Source organism: Pantherophis guttatus, chromosome 2 (genome assembly GCF_059756535.1).
Source record: "Pantherophis guttatus breed Tessera chromosome 2, ASM5975653v1, whole genome shotgun sequence".
Classification (NCBI taxonomy): domain Eukaryota; kingdom Metazoa; phylum Chordata; class Lepidosauria; order Squamata; family Colubridae; genus Pantherophis; species Pantherophis guttatus.
The window spans coordinates 269424598-269452593 of NC_142064.1; the positions used below are offsets into that span (position 1 = coordinate 269424598).

Consider the following 27996-nt stretch of genomic DNA (forward strand, 5'->3'; position numbering starts at 1 on the left):
TTGCCACGGGGCTTCAAAGGACCGCCCTACAGCTGATCAGTGGTAAAAGGCAGTTTGGTGGTAGACCGGTGCCTCCAAAAACAAATGGGTAGACCGGTGCCTGCAAAAATAAATGGATAGACCGGTGTCTGCAAAAATACATGAGTAGACCAGTGCCTGCAAAAATACATGAGTAGACCGGTGCCTGCAAAAGTAAATGGGTAGACCAGTGTCTGCAAAAATACTTGAGTAGACCGGTGCCTGCAAAAATACATGAGTAGACTGGTGCCTGCAAAAATAAATGGGTAGACCACTGTCTGCAAAAATACATGAGTAGACCGGTGCCTGCAAAAATAAATGGGTACACCAGTGCCTGCAAAAATACATGAGTAGACCAGTGCCTGCAAAAATAAATGGGTAGACCAGTGCCTGCAAAAATACATGAGTAGACCAGTGCCTGCAAAAATAAATGGATAGACCGGTGCCTGCAAAAATACATGAGTGGACCAGTGCCTGCAAAAATAAATGGGTAGACCAGTGTCTGCAAAAATACTTGAGTAGACCAGTGCCTGCAAAAATAAATGGATAGACCAGTGCCTGCAAAAATACATGAGTGGACCAGTGCCTGCAAAAATAAATGGATAGACCGGTGCCTGCAAAAATACATGAGTGGACCAGTGCCTGCAAAAATAAATGGGTAGACCAGTGTCTGCAAAAATACTTGAGTAGACCGGTGCCTGCAAAAATAAATGGGTAGACCAGTGGCTGCAAAAACAAATGAGTAGACCGGTGGCTGCAAAAACAAATGAGTAGACCGGTACAGCTCTGCAAGCAGTTAAAAGCCTGGTAGAACAGTACCTCTACTAAATACTAAAGAATTGTCACATGACCATCAAGCCATGCCCACAAAATAAGCCACGCCCACAGAACCGGTAGTAAAAAAATTTAGAATCCACCCCTGATTGAGAGCATAAGATTTCCCTTATCCCGCCCCACCCCATATCCTAGAAACACGCCTGTGATAATAAAGTTGGCTTAGCCTTTTATTGGAACGGAGAAAGGAAAACTGCAACGGATGTCAGTGAAGTGTTATTGTGCATAAAATAATAATATTAATAATGTAATGCTGGTCAAAGATAAGAAAGAGTCTTTACGTACATATATATACAGAAGCATGCGGTGGGGCAGGTTTGTGTGTATACCCACCCACCCACCCACCTGTGGAGAGGGGATTCAGCTGGTTGGTTTGAACTGAATCGCTTTTATCAACTAGACAAGCTCCTCTTCTCAATTCAAGCTAGAATTCCTGGATGCTAAAGTCCGATCTGTCCAAAACGCACCAGGTACAAAAAAGCAAAGCCGACCGCTTTGAATTACGTCGCTGAAATATCGAAAGCAAAGTCACTTGATTGCGTGTCGGCCTTTCCTACCGACAAGGCCTCCGTGGGTGGTTTTTCCTCAGTCGCCTCCAACTTCACCCCGTTCCTCCACCCCCCGCCGCCCTCGAGACAGGCCAAGGGAGCTGTGCGGACGGCCGAAAAATCATCTGGGTTGTAGTCTACGGACATCTCTCTGAACTGGTTCCCTTTCAGGCTGCCCGCTCTCCGGTGGATCAGCTGGTGCTTATACAAGCTGGACGTGTAGCTGAATTTCCGTCCGCAGTCCGGGCAGGCGTAAGGTTTCTCTCCCGTGTGGATCCGGTCGTGCCGTACCAAATCTGCCTTGTCCCGAAAGCCTTTGATGCAGATAAAACACCAGTATTTCTTCTGCCCTCGACGGCTGATGGTTTTCCTGGCCGTTTTGCCTTCCCGGTGAGTGCCGGAGGCAGATTCGGGATACTGATTCATCGATGGCTGCTGTCCCAGGCTGCTGGCAAAGGGGCCAACTCTGTTTTCGGGGAATGTTTGGTTAGGCCAGGCCCAAGAAGGGGTTGCCTCACCCTGGTGGCTATTTTCCTGGTTTCCGTGCCGTTCTTGGTCTCCTGCAATAAGAAAAGAAGTCTAAATATACCAGCCAATGAAAGAGCAGATCCTCAACCCACATAAGCCACTCGGACCATTCAGACAAGCTCATAAAGTAGCTAAGAACGTAGGCTAAATCAGATGAGCAACATCGTGAAGAAATTTCAACAACTGCTACAATCTGAGAACAAGGTAATAATATAGCATATAATACAATGTAAGGAGCCCTGGTGGCCCAGTGGTTAGAATGCAGGCTAAATCTGCCGACTGCCAGCAGTTCGATCCTGACTGGCTCAAGGTTGACTCAGTCTTCCATCCTTCCGAGGTCGGTAAAATGAGGACCCAGATTGTTGGTGGGGCAATATGCTGGCTCTGTAAACTGCTTAGAGAGGGCTGTAAAGCACTGTGAAGCGGTATATCAGTTTAATTGCTATTGCTATTATATTATACTATATTAATATAGTGCTTTCGAACTGCTGGGCTGGTGGGAGCTGGAGCATGTGACAGGAACTCATCCCCCTCCGCAGCGGCAATGGGTCTCGAATGCGAGACTGCTGGTTGTCAGATCAGCATTCTAACCTCATGAGCCACGATGTTCCCAATTAGTATTGTAGTATTATAATAATATATAATTATATTAATATATTAATTATATAATATACAATTATTATAGTATACAGATAATCCTCAATTTACAACAGTTCACTTACAATGGCCCTGAAAAAAGTGACTTATGACCATTTTTCACACGTATGACTGTTGCAGCCTCCCCATGGTCACGTGATTTACATTGGGACGCTTGACAAATCGAGTTTGACATCCCTGCTATAGGGTTTCCAGCCTGAGCAGGGGGTTGGACTAGAAGACCTCCAAGGTCCCATCCAACTCTGTTATTCTGTTCTGCTTCCTTCAAGACAAATCTCTTGGAAGCATCTCTCGCTAAATTTCATGGGAGAAGAGGCGAACCCCGGAGGGTTCTCATCTCTTACGCTTTCATCCATACCTTCGTAGGTTTCACCTTTGAGATGTTTCCTCTTGTGTCGGTTGAGGGCCGGCTTTTGGGTGAAACTTTGCCCACACTCAAGGCAGCTGTAAGGCCTCTCTCCCGTATGGACCGTCTGATGCCGAAGGACCTGAGAAACGTCCCGGAAACTCTTCCCACATGCCAAACACTCTGGACGCTTACGACTACCCATATCAGTCCTCGCGGGTTTCATACTTGGGATGAAACCTGTTTGGAGAAAACGGGAAGAAAAAAACCCCATAAGCGTACAGATAGTCCTCGACTTATGACATGGGTGTCAAACACGAGGCTCGCGGGCCAATCCGGCCCGTGGAGCAGTCCTGGAAAATGCAAGGGGCCGGCCCATGTTGGTCTACCCAGTACGAAAAGGAAACATCCCAGCAGTTTGGAGAGTAGTGTCAAGCTGGCCACGCCCACCCAGTCGGCTATGCCGAGTGAATGGCGTCAAGCTGGCCACACCTACCCAATTGGTCACACCCATCCAGTTGGCCATGTCTCTCCCCCGAGGTCAACCACAGCCCTGATGCGGCCCTCAATGAAATTGAGTTTGACACCCAACTTACGACCACAACTGAGCCCAAAATTTATGTTTCTAAGCGAGACAGTTGTTAAGTGAGTTTTGCCCCGTTTTACAATCTTTCTTCCCACGGTTGGTAAGTGAGTCACTGCTGTTGCTAAGTTAGTCACATGGTTGTTAAGGGAATCTGGCTCCCCCGTTGCCTTCACTTGTCAGAAAGTCGCAAAAGGAGATCACAGGATCCTGAGATACTGCAAGCCGTCATAAATAGGAACCGTTTCGAAGCATTGCGAATTTTGATCACATGACCCTAGGGACGCTGCATATGGTCGCTAAGTGTGAAAAATGGCCATATGTCACTTTTTTCAGTGCTGTTGTAACTTCGAGAACAGTCACTAAACAAATGTTTGTAAGTTGAGGACTATCTGTATATGCATCTATAGATTTACAATAAATTTTAGTGTTTTGATTTCAGACAGCCAACCATTTAAGGGGATAAGGGGAAACCATTTTGGAAGATATGAGAAGGTTTCAGCAAAAGGTTGGCATAGATAAATTTTTAGATCTTCGCAATTTACATTTTTATGCAATGTTATGAAACTTTTGATAGTCTTTAGATTGTTATTGATGTTGCAGCTCTGGGCATTGGCACAAGTAAAATAATAATAAGTTCATTGTAGGCCAAGATTTCTATAATTGGATTTTAACTTGTGTGCAGTTCAACTCTGAGGAAAAAAAATAATTTAAAAAAATAATTATAACCTGTGAGCCGCCCAGAGACACCTTGTAGGGGAGATGGATGGCATAACCATTTAATAAATAAATAAATAAATTTGCAAGAATTACTTTACAAATTTGAGAGATTTTTTTATTGCCTCATTATGTCTGAGTTCTCTCACACGATATAGGTATGTTTGTGTGTGAGAAGCAGGGAAGAGGAACCTTAATCCTCACAGCAAGGGTAGGTAGAGAGGATCAGTGTATAATAATTACGGTAACAAATAATTACTATGGAAGGGCTACTACCCCCATAACATGCATTGAAAATTATAAAACTTACATATATATATATATATATATATATATATGTATGTAAGTTTTATAATGCATATATATGTGTGTGTGTGTGTGTGTGTGTGTGTGTGTGTGTGTGTGTGTATATATATACACACACACACACACACATATGTATTTTTCTTCAACCGGGTATTTTTCTACATAAACCAAGTTTCTCAAATTGCAGCCATAGCTCATTGAAATCACATCCACTATGATTTCACTGACTATGGCTGCAATTTGAGAAACTTGGTTTACGTAGGAAAATACCCGGTTGAAGAAAAATATATACAAAAACCTACGATAAGAAAAGAAAGCAAATATATATATACCAGCCTGAAGATGACGAATGACACTTCGTCGAAACGTCTCCAAAACACTTACAATTTTACGCGGGAGAAAACCCGAATAACCAAAGACCTACATATATATATATATATATATATATATATATATATATATATATATAAAGTGAAGTTATTCTGTAGAACCTTCTCTTAATGTTATGAAGCCATCTCTATTCCCTATTTTTAATGTTTGTAGTTCTGTTTGAGCAATGTGCCTTTATTGTGTCATTGTTGCAATATTGTAAATGTTTTATGTGGGTTCCTACTCTATGTAAGCTGACTGGTTTCTCTGGATCGTAGTTGGAGATGTAGAAAATAAACAAAAATAAAGATGGCTGCCAGCAATCTAGATGATACGATGGCAGTGTGACAAAATCACCATTGCTGCCCAAAGTCACAATTACCACCCAAAATCGTATCCAGTGGCAATTTTTATCTTTTCTCATTCCATCTCCCAGTGTAGAAGATGAACTTGGAGAATGTATTTGGCAATTGTTAGCAAAAATGAGTTTGGTACTGGTAACTACATACAGGTAGTCCTCAATTTATGACCACAATTGAACCCAAAATTCATGTTTGTTAAGTGAGAAATTTGTTAAGTGACTTTTGCCCCATTTTATGACTTTTCTTGCCACATTTCTCAAGTGAACCACTGCAATCGTTAAATTAGTACAGGTAGTCCTCGAGTTACCACCACAATTGAGCCCAAAATTTATGCTAGTAAGTGAAACATTTGTTAAGTGGGTTTGCGCCTTTTACGACTTTTCTTGCCACCATTGTTAAGTGAATCATTGCATCTGTTAAGTTAGTAACACAGTCGTTAAGTGAATGACTTTTTTCAGTGCTGTAACTTTGAATGGTCACTAAACGAACTGTTGTAAATCGAAGACTACCTGTAATATGGTTGTTAAGTGAATCTGGTTTCCTCATTGGCTTTGCTTGTCAGAAGGTCACAAAAGGGGATCACATGACCCTGGGACCCTGAAACCGTCATAAATATGAATCTGTTGACAAACGTCTGAATTTTGATCATGTGACCAGGGGGATGCTACAACGGTCGGTCGTAAGAGTGAAAAACGATCATAAGTCACTTTTTTCAGTGCTGTTGTAACTTTGAACGGTCACTAAATGAACTGCTATAAGTCGAGGACTACCTGTACAGCAGGTGAAAGAAACTCAAGATTGCCCCATCTTGATTCTCTTTGGTGCAGGAGGAAGAAAAGGTGAAAAACACTGTTAAGGCTTTAGATATTCTGTTCGTGTAGCTTAGATCAGGGCTGCTCAACCTTGGCAACTCACTTCACAACCGTCTTGCTTAGTGACAGACATTTCGGGCTCAATCGTGGTCTTAAGTTGAGGACTCTCTGTAATCAACTCAGCCACCCTCCAATATTCCCTATACAGCAGGGGTGTCAAACTCGATTTCATTGAGGGCCGCATCAGGGTTGTGTTTGACCTTGGTGGGGTCAAACGGGGTGTGTGGTCAGGGTGGGCATGGCCGGTTCGGCTGTCACTCGTGTTGGGGGCATCTCTGGTGGCCCGAGCACTCTGCCAGCGAAAATGGGCTCCCAAGCTCTGTTTTCAGCTGCGACGGCCTCCTGCAACCCTCTGCCAGCGATAACAGAGCTCGGAAGGGCCTCCAGTGTCCCTCCTGAGCTCCACTTTCGCTGGCAGAGGCACCGTGGGTTGGTCCTTCGCTGTTTCCACAGTGGCCCCGTGGGTCAGATCTGAGTTTGACACCCCTATTATACAGCCTTCCTTGTACCTGAGTCACTCTGGCTTTCCAAATGTTTTCTAAGATGCCGGTTAAGTGCTGGTTTCTGGGTGAAACTCTGTCCACATTTGAAGCAGGCGTAGGGTTTCTCTCCCGTGTGGACGGTTTGATGCCGGAGAACGTGCGAAAGATCCCGGAAACTTTTCCCGCATTCTGGACACTCCGGACGCTTCCGACCCGAATGGGAATTCTGGTGATTCTGAAGCTGCAAGGCGTCTTGGAAGCTTTCACCGCATTCGAGGCACCAGTGTCCGTGTTCCTCCAAACGGACCACCGTCTCGTAGACCCCTTCGCTACAAAGCCTCGCTCCGTCCCCTTTCTGGATCGACTCCATTGGGTTATTCTGCACCAGCCCGTCCCTGTTATCCATGGATCCTTGTTGCGCCATTAAGGATCCAAACAAAAAAGGAAGCTCAGGATCCCCTGGCTGAGTAACCTCCAAGGGATTCCTGATCATGGCGGGGTCACCTGTTGAAACAGCATAAACATCCAGATCAGTGATGGGTTGCTCCCGGTTCACACCGGTTTGCAAGAACCGGTAGTAAAAATTTCTTTTTTTTTTATTTTAAAAAACAAACTTTATTAGATTTAAGAAAAAAATAAAATTGTATAAAACATTCACAACCTTAAAATACAATCAACAATATCAACAAACAACAAAGTATATATAATGTATATAAGTACACATATATACAAAAACTTATTTTCCTTTTTTTCCCTTAATGACGGTGTATAATTATTACTTTTAATTTCTTACTAAATTTTGACTTTACCTTCTTTTCCATTGGTTTATCCACTCATACCAACTGTCCCATATCTTAAAATACTGTGAGTGTTCCTTATCTTTCAATTTCAACGTTAGTCTATCCATTTCTGCACATGTATAAATTTTTTGAATTATTTGCTGCTCCGTTGGCAATTGATCTGTTTTCCAGACTTGTGCTAGGGCTAACCTAGCTGCCGTGATTATATGTAATATTAGGTACTTTTTTTCCTTTCTAATGTTTTGTTTAAGCATTCCTAACAAAAAAATTTCTGGTTCTAACTCAATATCCTCCGCAATTATTTCTGATATCCAAATTTTTATTTTTATCCAATATTTCTTAATTTTGGGGCAAAGCCACCAGACATAAAAATTTCAAGTAGTTCGGAGAACCAGTAATAACATTGGATGGCCACCGCCCCCGAACTGGTCCCCGGCCCAGTCACCGCTCGCTTACCCCGCCCACCTCATCAGAGGCTTTTTTTCTTTTACTTTTAAAAGCATTTTTTCTACAACCTCTTCGGCTGAAAAAATGCTTTTAAAAGTTAAAAAAAAAAGGCTCTGATGATCGCACGGCTCTGCTGGGATCGTCAGAGGGTTTTAAAAGCATTTTTTCTACAACCTCTTTGGCTGAAGACGTTGTAGGAAAAAAATACCTTTAAAAGCCTCTGGCGATCCCAGCTGAGTTGCCTGATCGTCAGAGGCTTTTAAAAGCATTTTTTTCTGCAACCTCTTAAGGTTGTAGAAAAAATGCTTTTAAAAGTAAAAAAAAAAAAGTTGGCCACGCCCACCCAGTCACATTACTCTCCACCAAGCCACGCCCACAAAATAAGCCATGCCCACAGAACCGGTAGTAAAAAAATTTAGAACCCACCCCTGATCCAGATTTTGAGCTTCCTGTAGACCAGGGGTGTCAAACTGGATTTCTTGGAGGGCCGTATCAGCATTGTTGTTGTCCTCCACGGGCTGGCTGAGGTGGTGGGGGGAGGAGACGGGACGAGACGGATGCCCTCCTGCAGCATCCTGCCGGCCAAAACAGGGCATGGGGGGCTGTAGGCAGCCCCCCCCGTGCCCCATTTTGGCCGGCAGGGTGCTACAGAAACCCGTCAAGGCTGAAAACAGGGCGCACCGGGGCCTGCCATGGCCCCCGCGCCAGGGGTGAAATCCAACAGGTTCTGACAGGTTCTGGAGAACCGGTAGCAGAAATTTTGAATAGTTCGGAGAACCGGTAGTGGACATTTTGAGTAGTTTGGAGAACCGGCAAATACCACCTCTGGCTGACCCCAGAATGGAGTGGGAATGGGGATTTTGCAGTATCCTTCCCCCAGGAATGGGTTGGGAATGGGGATTTTGCAGTATCCTTCCCCCAGGAGTGGGGTGGGAATGGGGATTTTGCAGTATCCTTCCCCCAGGAATGGGTTGGGAATGGGGATTTTGCAGTATCCTTCCCCCAGGAGTGGGGTGGGAATGGGGATTTTGCAGTATCCTTCCCCCAGGAGTGGGGTGGGAATGGGGATTTTGCAGTATCCTTCCCCCAGGAGTGGGGTGGGAATGGGGATTTTGCAGTATCCTTCCTCCAGGAGTGGGGAGGGAATGGGGGATTTTGTAATATCCTTCCCCCAGAAGTGGGGTGGGAATGGAGATTTTGCAGTATTCTTTCCTGCCATGCCCACCAAGCCACGCCCACAGAACCAGCAGTAAAAAATTTGGATTTTACCACTGCCCTGCACCCCATTTTTGCTAGCAGAGGCACCAAGGACCAGTTTTTTGTTATTTCCAGGCTGGCCTCATACGTCGGATAGAAGTACCTTGATAGTACAGTGGTTTAGTGCACCCTGTTATTAACACAGCTGCCTGCAATTTCTGCTGGTTCGAATCTCTCCAAGGCTCAAGGTTGACTCAGCCTTCCATCCTTTCTAAGGTAGGTGAAATGAGGACCCAGTTTGTGGGGGCAATAAGCTGACTTTGTATAAAAAATATACAAAAGGATGAAGGCTATTGCTTAACGCATTGTAAGCCGCCCTGAGTCTCCGGAGAAGGGCGGCATATAAATCAAATTAAAAAAAAAAAAAAAAAGTACCTCATGGACCAGATCTGGCTGTGGGCCTTGAGTTTGATACCCCTGCTCTAGACCAAGAACAAGGAACAACAGCTGGGATGCTGGTACGTCAGATGGGGGCGGGGGGGGGCTCTATCCTTTCCAGCACCCAGTTTCCAACAGAGACAGCCTAGATTTAACTATTTTTTTATTTTATTTTATTTCAAATTTATATACCGCACTTTCTCCCGAGGGACTCAGGGCAGTGTACAGCCAGATAAAAAACATACAATACAAACATTAAAAACAATTAAAAAGATATATATTAATTTGGCCCCAATTTAAAATAACAAACCAATTAAAAATATTTTAAAAATATATTAAGCCAGCCCGGCTTGCTGAAAAAAGAAAGTTTTAAGGGCACGGCGGAAGGCACAAATAGATTTAACTATTACTAGCTTATTATTACTCCTAGCTTACTCCTAAAGGAAACCAACCCTGACTATTCTTTGGAAGGACAGATACAGTGCCGTGGTGGCGCAGTGGTTAGAGTGCAGTACTGCAGGCTTACTTCTGCTGCCTGCCGGCTGCCTGCACAATTTGGCAGTTCGAATCTCACCAGGGCTCAAGGTTGACTCAGCTTTCCATCCTTCCGAGGTGGGTAAAATGAGGAGCCAGATTATTGGGGGCAATAATTCTGATTCTGTAATCCGCTTAGAGAAGGCTGTAAAAGCACGGTATATAAGGCTAAGTGCGGTTGCTACTGAAGTTGAAGCTCAGATACAGGTAGTCCTCGGCTTACAACAGTGCGTTTAGTGGCCGTTCAAAGTTACGACGGCCCTGAAAAAAGGAATTTAGGACCGTTTTTCACACTTAGGACCGTTGCAGCCTCCCCATGGTCACGTGATTTATTTTCGGACGCTTGGCGACCGACTCTCATTGACTGGAGGTCAATAAGTCAAGGTTCGTGGTGCCTCCTAAGAGCAGCCCACTGCCTTAGCTCATGCGCTGTGAATCTTGCCTATGACTTCATTGTTGGCTCGGATATGGATTATCTCATTGTACCTTCAGAGGATGGCATCTTGAGAGGGGGGTGAAGAGTTTATCCAATTAGAACCCTGTTGCTCTCCTACCTTTTATCTGCCTGTGTAAAACTGTGTAAAAATAAAAGCTCTCGGGGAAGCGGGGGAGACATCTTGGAACAGAGCAAAAGCCTGGACCTCTGATTTACAACAATTGACGACGGTCGTTGCTGTGTCTCAGTTCCGACAAGCAACGTCCATGGGGAAGCCAGACTCTCTTAACAACCGTGTTACTGATTTAACAACTGCAGGGATTCCCTTAACAATTGTGGCGCGAAAAGTTGTAGGATGGCGCAAAAGTCACTTAAGAAATTTCTCACTTAGCAAGATAAATTTTGTGCTCAGCTGTGGTCGTACGTTGAGGACTAGCAATGGCAATAGCACTTAGACCCCTGGTGGCGAACCTATGGCACACGAGACAGAGGTGGCACACAGAGTCCTCTCTGTGGGCACGTGCGCCGTCGCCCCAGCCCAGCTCCACTGGGTTTCTCCGGGGAAAGAGAGAGAGAGAGAGGGAGGGAAAGAGAAAGAAAGAGAGAGAGAAACAGGGAGAGAAAGAGAGAGAGGGTAGAAGAGAGAGAGAGGGAGGGAAAGAGAGAGAAACAGAGAAAGAGAGGATAGAAGAGAGAGAGAGGTAGGGAAAGAGAAAGAAAGAGAGAGAAACAGAGAGAGAAAGAGAGAGAGGGTAGAAGAGAGAGAGAGGAAGGGAAAGAGAAAGAAAGAGAAAGAAAGAGAGAGGGTAGAAGAGAGAGAGGTAGGGAAAGAGAAAGAAAGAGAGAGAAAGAGGGAGAGAAAGAGAGAGAGGGTAGAAGAGAGAGAGAGAGGGAGGGAAAGAGAAAGAGAGAAAGAAAGAGAGAGTAGAAGAGAGAGAGGGAGGGAAAGAGAAAGAAAGAGAGAGAAAGAGGGAGAGAAAGAGAGAGAGGGTAGAAGAGAGAGAGAGAGGGAGGGAAAGAGAAAGAAAGAGAGAAAGAAAGAGAGAGAGTAGAAGAGAGAGAGGGAGGGAAAGAGAAAGAAAGAGAGACAGAAACAGGGAGAGAAAGAGAGAGGGTAGGAGAGAGAGAGGGGGAGGGAAAAAGAAAGAAAAAGAGAGAAAGAGAGAGGGTAGAAGAGAGAGAGAGGGAGGTAAAGAGAGAAAGAAAGAGGGAGAAAAGAAAGAAAGAGAAAGAGAGAGAGGAAGAGAAAGAGAAATTATATTACAAAAGTTTTTCTTTTTTATTGTTGTTAAACGCAATATTTCAAAAGCAGAAAAAAAACGAAGGGGCATAAAAGTGCATTTATCACATTTTTCTTAGAACAATGAGCTGAACTCTGCCTTGTTTATCATTATTTTAGGTAGTAAAACCTCAGTATTCAGGTGAAATTGCCGTCTTGGCACTTTGCGATAAATAAGTGGGTTTTGGGTTGAAGTTTGGGCATTTGGTCTCTAAAAGGTTTGCCATCAATGACTTATTTACAGCCCTCTCTAAGCGGTTTACAGAGTCAGCCTATTGCCCCCAACAATCTGGGTCCTCATTTTACTGACCTCGGAAGGATGGAAGTCTGAGTCAACCTTGAGCCTAATGAGATTTGAACTGCCAAACTTCTGGGCAGCCGGCAGTCGGCAGAATTAACCTGCAGAACTGCACTCTAACCACTGCACCACTGTAGCTCTGTACTTTGGCCACCTAATCAGAAAAGAGGACTCGCTGAAAAAGACCCCGATGTTGGGAAAGACGGAAGGCAAAAGGGAGAAGGGGACGGCAGAGGATGGAGATGGTTAGATGGAGTCATGGATGCGATGAACATGAATTTGGGTAAGCTCCGGGATGCAGTGGAGGACAGGAGGGACTGGCGTGCGATGGTCCATGGGGGGTCACGAAGAGACAGACATGATTTAGTCACTAAATAACAAGAGCAAAAATTCAGGTGATCTTTACTGGGTATAGTAAAGGGTTTTACATTGGATGAAACTAAATTGATATTGTATATGATAACAGCAGCGAGATTATTGATAGGTAAATACTGGAAAAATGAAGCTTTGCCCACTATTGAAGAATGGACTCTGAAGATGGCTAGTTTTGCAGAGATGGCGAAGATTTCAGCATATCTAAAAGATCGCTCACAAGAGATTTATGAATGGGAATGGAAAAAATCGATAGATTATGTGCAGAACAAATATCTAATTAGGAAGTATCAAATAGCTTTTCATTGAAAGTATTATATAAAAATAGAAATGTATGAATTTTGTGAAGATGAAAAATTATAAGAGGGTTTGAGGAGTTCAGGTTTTATAAAAAGGGGATTTTGATGGGATTATATTCTGTGGAAGTCAGGGGGGGAGGGTCAGGGGGGGTTGGGAGGGTTAGGGGGGGGAGTATGGGGTGGGTTGGGGGGAAAAATGGGGTGAAATGTAATTGTAAAACTTTTGCAATAAAAAAAAATTCAGGTGATCACTAGATAGCAATTTGGGACGAACGCCCTTCGAATGGTGTGGGAGTATGAATGGGTTTCCAGAGGGATTGCAGACTACAGAAACCATAAGCATTACTCAGGTGACCCCGAGGACACAGATAAAGTGCTTCAACCACCCTCGAAAAGGATGCAAATGACCAGCAGTCTGCAAGGAATATAAATCCTTCCGTTCCCCAACATCCAGTCAGAACTGAAGAAGCTTCCTGGATGAGAGGAGAAACATCTTCAAAGAAAAAACCAGAAAGCCCAATTGCCTCTTGAAAAACAAAAAAAACACCTTCGGGACAACTATAACCCGAATGATTGAGAATCTCCATAGATAACAGCTTACTTATACAGGCAAACAATTAATTTTCCTCTGGTCTCTTTGTCCTCCAGTATCTTTTAATATCATACATCTAGGACAGAGATCTGAAACACTGAATATCCTGACCGGCTCAAGGTTTCCATCTATCCGAGGTCGGTAAAATGCCCCCCAGATTGTTGGGGGCAATATGTTGACTGTGTAAACCACTTAGAGATTGTTAGAAAGCACTGTGAATTGGTATATAAGTCTAAGTGCTGTTGTTATTGCTATTTATATAGCCCATGATGACTGACCCATCAGCTGCTGCCCTCACAATTTCTCCACCTATCTTCTCCCTCTTCCAAGAGGTCAATCTTTGGGTATAAGACGTCCTCATTTAACGACTGATCACTAAGTGACTGTCCAAAGTTACAATGGACCTGTTGTGGCTCCGTTACCTGAGCCTGTGTCATCGGCAGGCGAGGACTCCGAGAGTGAAGGAGAGGAGTTGGCAAGGCCTCCCTCTCCAGGACCCTCCTCTCTGGCAATGCCTTCGGTGTCCGCCGAAGGGCAAGAGATAGGGCCGGGGCCAAGCACGTCCACACAGCCACAGATGGACAGTGATGAGGGTAATGAGTCTTGGCTGGATCCACGCCAGCGTCACAGAGATAAGCGTGCACAATAGAAGAAAAGGTGTGCCCGAGATTAGGCTGAGTCACTGGACCACACCCCACAGGATATAAAAGGGAGCGTGGTGGCCAGTCAAACCTTGTGACGAACAAAGCTGAAAGCTTCCATGCCATTCTGCATTGCCGGACTTTTGGCTATAGACTTTGCTGGATTATCTCTGGACTTGATTGACTCCGTAATTATTGAGCTGTTTCTTTTGATGTATCAGAAGTGGGGAGAAGTTATCTCTCCTCTTCGTAAATAATAAACTCTTGGCAGGCAGCCACTAGGTTGTTGCCAAGTTCCGTTATCATAAGGAAAAGGATTTTGCCGGCTGGTTTGGTCTTTAACTCTTGAACGTCTGTTGGTGTGTGTGCGTGTGATTGGGGACAGAACAGGACCTCTCCAGACCTACAGATAGTCCTCATTTATGACTACAACATTTAGGGGTACTAGAGTAAGATGGATACTTAATTCATTTTTTATTGAATATGTTTCACTAATTAGTGAATTTATGATAAACGGATTACTTTCAAAATAAGAGATAAAACTATAAATAATTGATGAAGTAATTCAAGGGTAATCGTGAATTATTTAAGCCAATATGAAAAAATGACAAAATGTAGGGATGTTTAAGAACTGAAAAGAAGACCCAGAAATAAGAAGTTTAATATATGAAATTGTAGTAGTCGGAACATTTGGGTTAAGATAAATATTTAATTGGTTTCTACTAATGTGTCGTATTGTATTATTTGGAATAGTTGATAAAAGAATCGTTGGTGATTAGAATAAGAGAATTTAAGGAAATAATTGGGGATCGTAATATGTTATGCAACTTTAAATTTAGGGGTTCAAATTTTAAGGAGGGAAAAGAAAAATTGAACTATAATAGGATGAGAAGTTAACGATGAAGGGTAATATTGGTTTCTTAACATTAGAGAGAATAAATGCTATGAGAAAAATTGAATATATAAAATTGTGTTAAAGATGAACATATATCTGTACAAATTTAAGACCGGGTCAATATTCTGTTCAGAAACGATGTGTTGTATGTTTGTTTGTGTGTTTAAAAAATAAAAAAAGTTAAAACAAAACAAAACAAATATGACTACAACAGAGGCCAAAATTTCCGTTGCTAAGCGAGACAGTTGTTAAGTGAGTTTTGCCCTATTCTTGCCACACTTGTTAAGTGAATCACTGCAGTTGAGAAGTTAGCAACATGGTTATTACGCGAACCTGGCTTCCCCATTGACTCTGCTGGTCAGAAGGTTGCAAAAGGGACACCGTCATAAGTAGAAATCAGTTGCTAAGCATCTGGGTGTAAATCATGTGACTATGGGGATGCTGCAACGGTGTGAAAAGTGTGAAAAACGATCATAAGTCACTTTTTTCAGTGCTATTGCAACCGGTCACTAAATGTACTGTCATAACTCGAGGACTATCTGTATTCAATACGGATAAATGCTGATCGTACTGGTAGTCCTCAAGTTACGACCACAATTAAGCCCCAAATTTATGTTCTAAAGTGAAAAATGTGTTCAGTGAATTTTGTTTGCCCCCTTTTACAACCTTCCTTGCCACCGTTGTTAAGTGAATCACTGCAGTGGTTAAACTGGTAATACGGTTGTTAAGCGAATCTGACTTCCCCACTGACTTTTGCTTGTCAGAAGGTCACAAAAGGGGTTCAGGGGAAAATGCAATTGTCGTAAATATGAGTCAGTTGCCAAGCGGCTGACTGTAGATCACGTGACCACGGGGATGCTGCAACGGTCGTAAGTGTGAAAAACGGTCATAAGCAGGGGTGAAATGTAAAAATTTGTTACTACTGGTTCTGTGGGCGTGGCTTGGTGGTGGGGTAATGTGACTGGGTGGGCGTGGCCAACTTTTTTTTTTTTTTTAACTTTTCAAAGCATTTTTTCTAATGCTTTGAAAAGCCTCTGCCGATCAGGCAACTCAGCTGGGATCGTCAGAGGCTTTTTAAAAAATGCCTCTGACCATCATTTACGGGACCGCCTGCTACCACCAATAGCCTCTCACCGGCCAGTACGCTCCCATAGAGAGGGGCTCCTCCGGGTGCCGTCGGCCAAACAATGTCGACTGGCGGCCCCTAGGGGGAGAGCCTTCTCTGTGGGGGCACCTACTATCTGGAACGAGCTCCCCCCGGAGATACGGAGGATCCCGGATCTGCGTACCTTCCGTCGCACGCTTAAGACGTTCTTATTTCATCAAGCTGGCCTGACCTAAATTTTCCCCTTTTTAAATGGGAATTTTAAATTTGGTTTTAAATTATTGGGGTTTTAAATTTGTTCAGCCAAATTATTTAATTTGTTTTATTTCTATTTTAAATTTTGTATTTATATGTTTTATTCTATGGCTGTTCACCGCCCTGAGTCCTTCGGGAGTAGGGCGGTATACAAATTCAATAAAATCAAAATCAAGATCAAATCAAGTCAGCTGGGATCGTCAGAGACTTTTCAAAGCATTTTTTTACCACCTTTTCGGCCAAGAGGTTGCAGAAAAAAAATGCTTTGAAAAGCCTCTGACAATCCCAGCTGAGCTGCGCGATCATCAGAGGCTTTTTTTTTTTTTTTACTTTTAAAAGCATTTTTTCATCGGAAAAGGTTGTAGAAAAAATGCTTTTGAAAGTAAAAAAAAAAGCCTCTGATGATTGTGCGGCTCAACTGGGCATGGTGGTGGTGGGGGCGCAGGGAATTTTGCTACCGGTTCTCCGAACCACCCACCGCCATCGCTATCGGATTGGGCGATCCGGTCCGAACCGGGAGCATTTCACTCCTGGTCATAAGTCACTTTTTTCACGGCTATTGTAACTTCGGTCACTCAATGGACTGTTGTAAGTCTGTTGTAAGTCCATTGTAAGACTGTTGTAAGTCCATACAGGCAGTCGAGGACTGCCTGTATTCAATACAGATAAATACTGATCATACACTTCCAGCACCCAATCAACATCCTATCCTTACTACCAGGAGTACCTACCCGCTGAGCTGGGATCCTGACCGTCTTTCAGTTCAGCTTCTCTACAAAGGAGGCCGTTAGATCCAGAGGCTGCCAGGGATCCTTCAGCCTCCGGGGAGACCATCACTAGTGCTGCGCACGGTTCCAGCACCTAAAACAGAACAGAACAGAACAGAATAACAGAGTTGGAAGGGACCTTAGAGGTCTTCTAGTCCAACCCCCTGTTCAAGCAGGAAACCCTACACAATTTCAGACAAATGGTTATCCAATCTCTTCTTTAAAAACTTCCAGGGAAACAAGCCAGCCGAGCCACTGCAAAATGGAAATATTTTTTTTTATTTTTATTGATTGATATCCGCCTTTATTATTTTTTACAATAACATATCCCACACATCTTCCTTTACCTAATTTACCTCACAACAACCCTGAAATGGGGTGGGTTATGCTGAGAGAGTGACTGGCCCAGCTGGCTTTCATGGCCAAGGCGGGACTGGAACCCATGGCCTCAGGCTTTCTAATGTAGAGTCTTAACCACTAGGCCCGTGATGGTGAACCTATGGCACGTGTGGCACGCAGAGCCATATCGGTGGACATGCGAGCTCAGCTCTGGTGCACATGTGCATGCCGATCAGCTGATTTTTGGGCCTTCTGGGCCCACTGGAAGTTGGCAAACAGGCCGTTTCCAGCCACCAGAGGGCCTCTGGGGGGGTGGGGAAGGCAGTTTTCGCTCTCCCCAGGCTCCTAGAAAGGCTCTGGAGCCTGGGAAGGGCGAAAAATGAGCCTACTTGGCCCACTGTGCCATCACATGCCAAAAGTGGGGGAAGCACGGGGGAGGAGTCGTGCACACATGCATGGGGGCGGGACGCATAGAATTATGGGTGTGGGCACGCGTGCGCCCGCTCCGCCCCACTCCCCCCACTTTTGGCACGCGATGGCAAAAAAGTTAGCCATCACTGCACTAGGCCATACTGGATGTCCTGGGTGTTGATTGGGAATGGTCGTCTTTTAAGATGGGGGGCACTTCAGCTCCCAGAATTCATGCTGGCTGGGGAATTCTGGGAGTGGAAATCCACGCAGCTTAAAGGTTGTCAAGCTTGAGAAACACAGCTATGGACTTATGTAAACATGCATCAGTGTCCATGTAGACACACATACGTGTTTGAGGAGTGTGTTTTAACAAAATCTTCCCCCATTCAAGAAGGTTGGAATAGAATAGAATAACAGAGTTGGAAGGGACCTTGGAGGTCTTCTAGTCCAAACTCCTGCCTAGGCAGGAAACCCTTCTGTCAGGTTTTGAGGTCGTCTCAAATAAATTGCATTTCAAACAAAGTCTTTGAAGAAAAATTCCCATTTATTAAGCATTCTACCTCCGACTCATCGAAGCCAACACTGACTTCCAGACCCAAAACCCTCCCTTTCCGTTCCCCACTCCCCTACACTCATTGGCCATCTTCCAAGTCATTCTACCCCTAATCTACCACTCCAGCTCAAAGGAATTTCCCCCCTCCCATCCCATCTCCTAGGGCAGTGATGGCTAACCTTTTTGCCATCGCGTGCCAGGAGAGGGGGCGCAGGGGAGGGTCGCGCATGCACGTGCCCACGCGCATGTGTGCGCAACCCCCTCCCCCCTTCCCCCTGCTCCTGGCACAGGATGGCCTGGTAGACCCGTTTTTCTTTCTTACCTGGTTCCAGATCCTCTGTATGTATCTGGGAACGGCGAAAACAGCCTTTCCCACTCCCTTGGAGGCCCTACGGAGGCTGAAAGGGCCCATTTCCCAACTCCCAGTGGGACAGGAAGTGACATTTTTTGCTGTCCCCAGCCTCCAGAACCTCTCTAGGAGTCTCTAGGAGCCCCTCTAGGAGTCTCTGGAGGCTGGGGACAGGAAAAAACGTCACTTCCTGTCCCACCGGGAGTGGGGAAATGGGCCCTTTCAGCCTCCGTAGGGCCTCCAAGGGAGTGGGAAAGGCTGTTTTCGCCGTTCCCAGATACACAGAGAGGATCTGGAGCCAGGTAAGAAAGAAAAACGGGCCTTCCCCACCCCCCCACAGGCCCTCCAGAGGCAGAAAACAGCCTGTTTCCCTACTTCTGGTGGGCCCAGAAGGCCTGAAAATCAGCTGGCCGGCGCGCGCATGCACCCCAGAGCTGAGCTGGCGTGCCCACTAATATGGCTCCGCGTGCCACCTGTGGCACACATGCCATAGGTTCGCCATCACGGTCCTAGGGGATATTATCTCCAGGGAAAATAAGTAGGTGAAAAGTCAAACGTCCCTTTCCAGACGCCTCCACTTCTCCTTCTTATGTCAGCACTAGAGTAAATGCAGCTTGAAGTGCTGACACCTACATCATTTCAGACAAATGGTTGTCCAATCTCTTTTTAAAAACTTCCAGTGTTGGAGCATTTACATCTTCTGGAGGCAAATCCTCCCACTGATTAATTGTTCTCTCAGGAAATTTCTCCTTAGTTTTAAGTTACTTCTCTCCTTGATTAGTTTCCACCCATTGCTTCTTGTTCCACCCTCAGGTGCTTTGGAGAATAGCTTGACTCCCTCTTCTTTGGGGCAGCCCCTGATATTGTGGCAGCCCCTTCATCACTTGAAGCTTTCAAGTAGAGACAGGACTGCCATCTGTCAGAAATGGTGTAGTAGGGTCTCCTGCTTGGGCGGGGGATTGGAGTGGAGACCACAAGGTCCCTTCCCTGTTAATATTGGAACACAGAAGAGGCAGCACCCATAAGCCAGAACTTCAGCCCAGTGAGGTAATCCAGACAACAATCACACCCAGATTAACTGCAGGCAGACCAGGGGTGGGTTCTAAATTTTTTTACTACCGGTTCTGTGGGCGTGGCTTATTTTGTGGGCATGGCTTGATGGTCATGTGACAATTATTTAGGATTTTGCAGAGGTACGGGTCTACCAAGCTTTTAACTGTTTGCAGAGCTGTACCGATCTACCCATTTATTTTTTGCAGGCACTGATCTACTCATGTATTTTTGCGGGCACTGATCTACCCATGTATTTTTGCAGGCACTGGTCTACCGATTTATTTTTGCAGGCACTGATCTACTCATGTATTTTTGTAGGCACTGATCTACCCATGTATTTTTGCAGGCACTGATCTGCTCATGTATTTTTGCAGGCACTGGTCTATCCATGTATTTTTGCAGGCACTGGTCTACTCATTTTTTTTCTTTTAACACTGATCAGCTGTAGGGCGGCCCTTTGAAGCCCTGCGGCAAGAGTTTAAACAGTTTTTTTCCCTCTAGCCATCAGCTGGGACTCAGGAGGCAGCAATAGATTGGGGGTGGGGCCAAACAAAAGGTAAGAATAACACAGGGGTGGGGGGGCCACGGTGGGGTGCGGGGGGCCAGAACCGGTTCGGTGACATCATATCATCACCGCTATCGGCTTGGGAGAACCGGACCGAACCAGGAGGAACCCACCACTGAGGCAGACCTCGACTTACAACCATAAATGAGCCCAGAATTTAAGCTGCTAAATGAGAAATTTGTTAAAGGCCTGGTGGCTCAGCAGACAAAAAGCATTGTGATTAACACCAGCTGCCTGCAATTACTGTAAGTTCGAATCTCGCCAAGGCTCAAGGTTGACTCAACCTTCCATCCTTTCTAAGGTAGGTGAAATGAGGACCCAGTTTGTGGGGGCAATAAGCTGACTTTGTATAAATATACAAAAGTATGAAGGCTATTGCTTAACACATTGTAAGCTGCCCTGAGTCTCTGGAGAAGGGCAGCATATAAATCAAATTTAAAAAAATAAGTGAGCTTTGTCCCATTTTAGGACTTTTCTTGCCAGGGTTGCTAAGTGAATCACGGCTGTTGTTAAGTGAGTAACACAGTTGTTAAGAGAATCGTGACTTTCCCATGGACTTTGAAAGGGGACCATGTGACACCCCTCCCAGGATGCAGCAACCATCATCAGTACATACTAGTGTCTGAATTTTGATTCTGTTTCCACGGGTGTGAAAATTGGCATAAATCACTTTTTTCGGTGCCGTGTAAACTTCAAACGGTCGCTAAACAAATGGTTGTATGTCAAGGACTGTTGTAATTCAACAGGTAGTCCTCGACGTACGACCACAACTAAGCCCAACATTTATGGCATTAAGTGAGAGATTTATTAAGTGAGTTTACGACCTTTCTTGCCACGGTTGTTACCTGAATCACTGCAGGTGTTAAATTAGTAACACGGTTGTTAAGCAAGTCTGGTTTCCCCATGGACTTGGCTTCTCACAAGGCTGCAAAAGGGGATCGCGTGGCCACCGTCATAAATAGGAGTCAGTTGCCAAACGTCCGAATTTTGATCACATGACCACGGAGATGCCACAATGCTCATAAGTGTGAAAAACGGTCATCAGTCACTTTTTTCAGTGCCGTTGTAACTTTGAACAGTCACTAAATGAACTGTTGTAAGTCGAGGACCAGCTGTACTTTACTGCAAGGTTAAATTAACCAAAACTTGCAAGTCTGAAAGTCTTGCAAGTCTCCCCCCTCCCTCATCTTTGGTCAAGCACACACTGATGTTAATAACATTTCGGGGGCAAGACCCTCTAAAACAAGAAACTGGGGTTCATTTATGATCAAGCCACAAGGAATTAAGGTTCCCCTTGCACATATGTGCTATTCGTTCCTGACTCTAGGGGGCGGTGATCATCTCCGTTTCAAAGCCGAAGAGCCAGCGCTGTCCGAAGACGTCTCCGTGGTCATGTGGCCGGCATGACTCAATGCCAAAGATGCATGGAAGGCTGTTCCCTTCCCACCAAAGGTGGTCCCTATTTTTTCTACTTGCATTTTTTAAGTGCTTTCGAACTGCTAGGTTGGCAGAAGCTGGGACAAGTAACGGGAGCTCACCCCATTACGCGGCACGAGGGATTCAAACCGCTGAACTGCCGGCCTTTCGGTCGACAAGCTCAGCGTCTTAGCCACTGAGCCACCGCGTCCCTTTTCACAAGGAATTACAGAAGTGCAAACACGGGATTGGTTACAAAGAAGCCCAAAGATAATTAATTAATTAATTAATTAATTAACACACCGATCAACTGCCAAGCCATGATTTTCTGCTCGTTCGAATTTCCGATCAACTTTTTCGCTAAAAGAGGTGAGTTTTTTTCTAAATGCTTGGTAGCAAAATCACGACTTCTCTATTGCAGGGGTCCCCAACTCCTGGTCTGTGGACCGGCACCGGTCCATGGTATGCCAGCAACCGGGCTGCGGCATTCCAGCAACTGGGCCACACAAATAAGCGAAGCCCCCTCCGCGAGATGCAGGCAGTACACGAAACCAGCACCCCCTCCGGTCCGTGGAAAAACCTCTCTCCACAGATCCGGTCCCTGGTGTCCAAAAGGTTGGGGGGTCACTGCTCTACTGTCCTTAAAGCTCTCACTGTGCCCAAGAGCTCTATGTTAGAAGATTTATAGAAATTCACATTCCTTGAATTCTTCCACAGAGGCCTGTCCCTTAAATAATCTGGTCACAGAACTACTTCCCGCCCCCCCCCGTGTTCCCCCCCCCACTGCCCCCCCTCCAAATTTTGTTCTTGGAAGCTCAGATAATCCTCATTTAACAACGCATTTGTAAAGGGCAGCGTCAGATGACTCTGCTGACTTATGGAAGTCGCGACCGTTTCCGATGGCTGTCATTAAGTGAATCCCACAGGATGGTCAGGCGCAATGTGCCACATACCTGGTTTTGATCCTAGACAACCCAGCCTGAGCAACCCAGCATTTCCTCCCAAGGGGGAAATATTGCATCACAATGGTTAAGGGCCCACAATAGGAGTGAGAGATTTTGGTCTCCTTTAATCATGAAATCTCCCTGAGGGAATCCTGGACTAGTTTCTCTGATCTAGTCCAACCTGCTGAGGGAGGTGATTGTGGGGGAGAAAAACAATGGGAGGAGATAGCTTCTGAAGGAAAGCTGGGCCGTATATCTAATCAATAAGAATTTAAGAGTTTATTCGATTTCTATACCGCCCTTCTCCCGAAGGACTCAGGGCGGTGTACAGCCATATTAAAATACATAGATTTATAAAATTTAAAACCAATTAAAATCAATATATAAAATTGGCCCGCAAGTTAAAACATACAAACACCCATAATAAAAAATCATATTAGGCCAGTCCGGCTTGCTGGAATAGGAGGGTCTTAAGTGCGTGGCAAAATGTACGCAGGTCGGGGCTAAGACGGAGCTCCAGGGGCAACTCATTCCAGAGGGCTGGTGCCCCCACAGAGAAGGCTGTCCCCCTGGGTGTCGCCAGTCGACATTGTTTGGCCGACAGCACCCTGAGGAGTCCCTCTCTGTGGGAGCGTATTGGCCGATGGGAGGTTGTTGATGGCAGAAGGTGGTCTCGTAGATACCCCGGTCCTAAGCCATGGAGCGCTTTAAAGGTGGTAACCAACACCTTGAATCGCACCCAGAAGACCACCGGGAGCCAGTGCAGCTCGCGCAGGAGGGGTGTTATGTGGGTGCGCTGAGTCGCACCCATAACCACCTACGCGGCCGCATTCTGGACCAGTTGGAGCCTCCGAGTGCTCTTCAAGAGGAGCCCCATGTAGAGAGCGTTGCAGTAGTCCAGACGGGACGTCACGAGGGCATGAGTGACCATATGCAAGGCATCCCGGTCCAGAAAGGGACGCAACTGGTGCATCAGGCGAACCCGATAGAAAGTTCCCCTGGCCACAGCTGTCATATGATCTTCCAAAGACAGCCGTGCATCCAGGAGAACACCCAAGTTGCGAGCCCTCTCTGTGGGGGCCAGGATCTCACCCCCCAATAGTCAGTGATGGAGCCAGCTGACTATACTGGGACACCGGAAGCCACAACCACTTGGTCTTGGAAGGGTTGAGCTTGAGCTTGTTTCCCCCCATCCAGATCTGCACGGCCTCCAGGCACTGGGACATCATGTCAAGGGCATCATTGGGGTGGTTCGGGGTGGAGATGTACAGCTGAGTATCATCAGCATACTGATGGAACCTCACCCCGAAACCACTTTCTGAAAAATTTTCCAGTTGATGCTAATTCTAGACTACAAACTCTTCCCCCTGTTACATTGGTCTACAAGGAGAAAGCCTCAGAAACTAAAGTAGCTTAATTTTACCAGAATTGGGTTACTAATAAACGAAAATTAAGTCCTGAGTATTAATTGACTCCAGTTTCCAAGATATAGCTTCAGGTCAAACTTGCATCAAAATTATTCAAAATTATGAGGTGGGGGGGATATGCGATTATGCTCCATAACTTTTCTGCAAAATGCGATGTAGCAATGAGAACGGTGCCACACCAATCGTTATAAATTTATCTTTTTAATGATACCAAGAGCATAACTTTCCATTCGTTTATTGGTTTTTCGTGTAACATTTTTGTGCTTTTTGCTTGAAAAATTGACAAGCTCTAACGTCAGATTAAACGACAAGGTTCCATCTTTATTCAGTATCTAAACTGTGCTTTTTGGCTTTTCTCTTGTGAACTATATAGTAGGATCATCCCTGGGGAGATTCCAGCAATAATCAGCAAGCATGGACCATTTCCCTTGGTATCTTTTCTCCATGCCTTTGATATCCTGGTGGAATCTCTCCCCATCCTCATCACTCACTGCCCCACAGTTCAAAAAGAAATAGCAATAGCCCTTAGACTTATATACCGCTTTACAGCCCTCTCTAGGCGGTTTACAGAGTCAGCCTTTTGCCCCCAACAATCTAGGTCCTCATTTTACCCACCTCGGAAGGATGGAAGGCTGAGTCAACCTTGAGCCTGGTGAGATTCGAAGTGCCAAATTGCAGTCAGCCGGCAGTCAGCAGAAGTAGCCTGCAGTACTGCATTCTAACCACTGCGCCACCGTGGCTCTTGAAATAGTCTAAATACGAGGGTAAGAAATTATTATTATTTATTTTTAATTTGATTTATATGCCGCCCTTCTCCGGAGACTCAGGGCGGCATACAATGCGTTAAGCAATAGCCTTCATACTTTTGTATATTTATACAAAGTCAGCTTATTGCCACCACAAACTGGGTCCTCAATTTACCTACCTTAGAAAGGATGGAAGGCTGAGTCAGCCTTGAGCCTGGTGGGATTCGAACTTACAGTAATTGCAGACAGCTGGTGTTAATCACAATGCTATCAGTCTGCTGAGCCACCAGGCCCGGTTTGTCAATTTTCAGTGACATGTTTGCACCAAGTGCTTTATAGGACCTAAGCAAATCTTCCACATGTTTTTCATAGTCACCTGCCTTGCTGTTCTCAAAGTGAAGATAAATTTATACACTTCCACGTGGTACCATTTTCATTGTTGTAGCGTACTTTGTCGAGAAGTTACGAGGCATCATGATCATTAGACACCTCCCTCCTTTGTAGGCAAATATACTCGCCTGTGTATAAATCTTTATACACTGTGTATAAATCTTGAAAACTTTAGCCAACCAGCACCTTTATCATCTGCTTTCTAATTCATCTAATCAAAATATGTCAAATGAACACATTTTATCTCGGCGGTCGATAATTTCCCAAAATGTGTAGACCAGTGTTACCTTAATCTCTTGTTTCTGACTCCTGAGGAACTCTTCTGCAAGATCCATGGCTTGGGAACAAGCCTGAGGATAACGGTCCCTGACCCAGCCCTGCATCTCTGGCGGTAGGATGGCCAGGAACTGCTCCAGGATCACCAGCTCCAGGATCTGCTCTTTGGAGTGCTTCTCTGGCTTCAGCCATTGACAGCAAAATTCCCGGAGTCTCTTGCAAACTTCTTGAGGTTCTTCAGCCTCCTGGTAACTGTACTGCCTAAAACGTTGGCGCTGAGCCTCGGTCAAGAGAGCCTCTTGGTTCACAAGTATGTCCTTCATCAGCCTGTTTCCTTCAACCTCTGGACCATAAAGGATCCGAGGATGTAACTCTCCGTTGTTGACCACCAAGTACTGAGGAACGCTTTCTCCATTCGACCACTGGCTGGTGTTGGGGACAGACTCGCAGGAGTCCCAGGGAAAAGGTTTTGACTGGTGTGGAGTCCCAACCCCAGAAGGAAGAAGCTGGACCGTCTTCAAGACTTCCTGCCACTGGGTCTCCCAGCGTTGAGCCAAACCTTCTTCTGATCCTTGGCTCATCTCTTGGGGAGCCATCCACCCTAGAAATTCTCCTATGGTCCCAACCTGAATGACCCGAGGGACCATCCGTTCCCCATCAGGGTCTAGAGCCCGCACTTGGGCTTCCTCCTCGGACTTTCTTATAGGGTTCATGCCATGTCCCAGAACATTCTGGAAGGAGAGAAACGCGGCTCCTCCAGCCCTCAGTTCAGTAGCCATTTTTGTGGCTAACGTTTCAGAGAAGACAACATCCACATACAGTGGAGAAAAGGTCCCGGTTGAGGCTGACGGGAGCTTTTCAAAGTTACAATGACGAGGATTTTCAAGCCAAATAAGCTCATGAATAATTGTAGCCTCTTCTTTGAAATATAACTTTTAAAATAAAGATAAATGATTACAAAGGAGAAACCAGACGAATCTTCTGTCAAGGCCTACAAACACTGGGAGATTTCAGTAAAAAAAAAAGAAGAAGAAATAATTACTCGAAGGAAGGGACCAGCAACATTTCTGATCAGCAGAGAATTTTCTTCCTTGAAGAGACGGACAGCTGATTCTGCAAGAGAGAACATACTTTAAAATGTATGTATTTAAGATGTACCACCAAGATTTTGGTCCTTTTAAAGTTTTTTTTTTTTTAAACTACCGAAGATTTTAAAGATATTTTTAGGAGTAAACCATTAACATTTTCAAAAAATCAATTTTACTTTATATGGAGATTGTTTCTAATAGGAGAAAAAGTGGATCACAACATTTCTAAAATAAATAAATCAGGGCCTAGAATAGACCGAGTAACTTCATTGTCACTTTAAATGTACACTGATCGGCCTACATTAAGATGAAATTTCGTTGCCTACAGCTTTCAAAGGGTCACAGCCTACAATATACACTTCTACACAAACACGACAAAATAATAAATAAATACAAAATTATGCATACACTGTCAATTTTTTTTTCTTGTTGATTTATTTGGGGGTAACTTCATAAGCCTCTGCTTTTCCAATGCTAGAAACAAATTCTGAAGCATGCTTAGCTTACACCACTGCAACTCGGATGTCAAGTGAGGAGAGGAAGTTATAAAAAGTGTTTCAAGTTGCCCTTGCCTTACTTGCCTGAGAGCACGCAGCATCCAAATTCATCGCTGCTGCAAAGAGTGAGAATGCCAAAGCTTTCTAAAAAGGGCAGGCATCTCAGCTTATTGCAGCAGGAAGAAAGAAAATTCTGGTTTTTTTTTTTCTTTTTAAATGTAGAATCAAGAAGAAAATGGAAAAGGAGGAGAGAAACTTCAGCTGCCCTGATAGATTACAAATTTGAAAATGTATCTAAGCAACGCACAAAGGAGAAGAGTGCAAGAGAGTGCAAGGAGGACCACAAGCGAGCGAGAGTCTGGACTCTGCAAAAACCTTGACATCCCAATTTTGCACACAGCTGTGATTCTCACCTGGGCATTAACGCTTCGTCCCCCACAATCTAGGAGTTCCCCTGGCGTAGATGGGAAGCGGGTTGGCTGTTGCCTCTTGTTGTTCTGATAGTTGCCGACAAGGCAGGGTGGTTGGGCGCAGGAAGAGGCCTTGCCGAATATTATGCCCACCCATCCCCCAACCCCAAGGTTACTCCAGCCTCTCTAGGAAGTAGGAGTGGCTGCGGTGTAACCCTTTAGTGGGTTTTCGGAGGAGCGTGGAGGGAGCGACCCGTGTGCCAGGGCAGGATGGTCCCATGACCTCCTGTTGAGGTGCACACGGAGAACATTTCGATTGGGGTCCTTTTCTTTAAAAAGAAAAAAAAGGTGGGGGGGCGATGGCCAGGATGACAATTCCAGACAAGGCCTGGGGACCATAGAGACCTGCACAATTAGGTTCCTGGGATTTCTAGCACAGCTGGAGAAGAGGATCCCCTGGCCTGGACAATTAGAAGGGAAGAACTTATATATACAGCTATATATAAAGCTGACTTTGTATAAAAAAGAATACCGCTTGGGGGGGGCAAAAAGCCC

General features: G+C 45.1%; 1 protein-coding gene across 2 annotated transcripts; it reads right to left on the minus strand.

The window, feature by feature from the left end:
• Nucleotides 1–1009: 1009 nt before the first annotated feature.
• LOC117662572 (uncharacterized) lies at nucleotides 1010–27996 on the minus strand. Of its 2 annotated transcripts, XM_034412023.3 has the most exons (6): nucleotides 27445–27996; nucleotides 25458–26559; nucleotides 16942–17071; nucleotides 6650–7126; nucleotides 2944–3171; nucleotides 1010–1960 (listed from the first exon to the last, which is right to left on the minus strand). In XM_034412023.3, exons 2-6 carry the CDS (start codon nucleotides 26223–26225, stop codon nucleotides 1353–1355), a joined length of 2211 nt encoding a protein of 736 aa, XP_034267914.2. In that variant the 5' UTR covers nucleotides 26226–26559; nucleotides 27445–27996; the 3' UTR covers nucleotides 1010–1352. The 2 variants fall into 2 exon arrangements, with proteins under 2 accessions (XP_034267914.2, XP_034267915.2); XM_034412024.3 differs by lacking the exon at nucleotides 2944–3171.

What these genes read in the sequence shown, in the direction of transcription:
- LOC117662572 (XM_034412023.3), bottom strand. Translation starts at nt 26,225, where the DNA reads ATGGCTACTGAACTGAGGGCTGGAGGAGCCGCGTTTCTCTCCTTCCAG. An exon ending in GTCAGAAACAAGAGATTAAG is followed by an intron (nt 17,072 to 25,457) that starts GTAACACTGGTC and finishes GTTCTGTTTTAG; the next exon opens with GTGCTGGAACCGTGCGCAGC. An exon ending in GGAAAGCCAGAGTGACTCAG is followed by an intron (nt 3,172 to 6,649) that starts GTACAAGGAAGG and finishes TTCTCCAAACAG; the next exon opens with GTTTCATCCCAAGTATGAAA.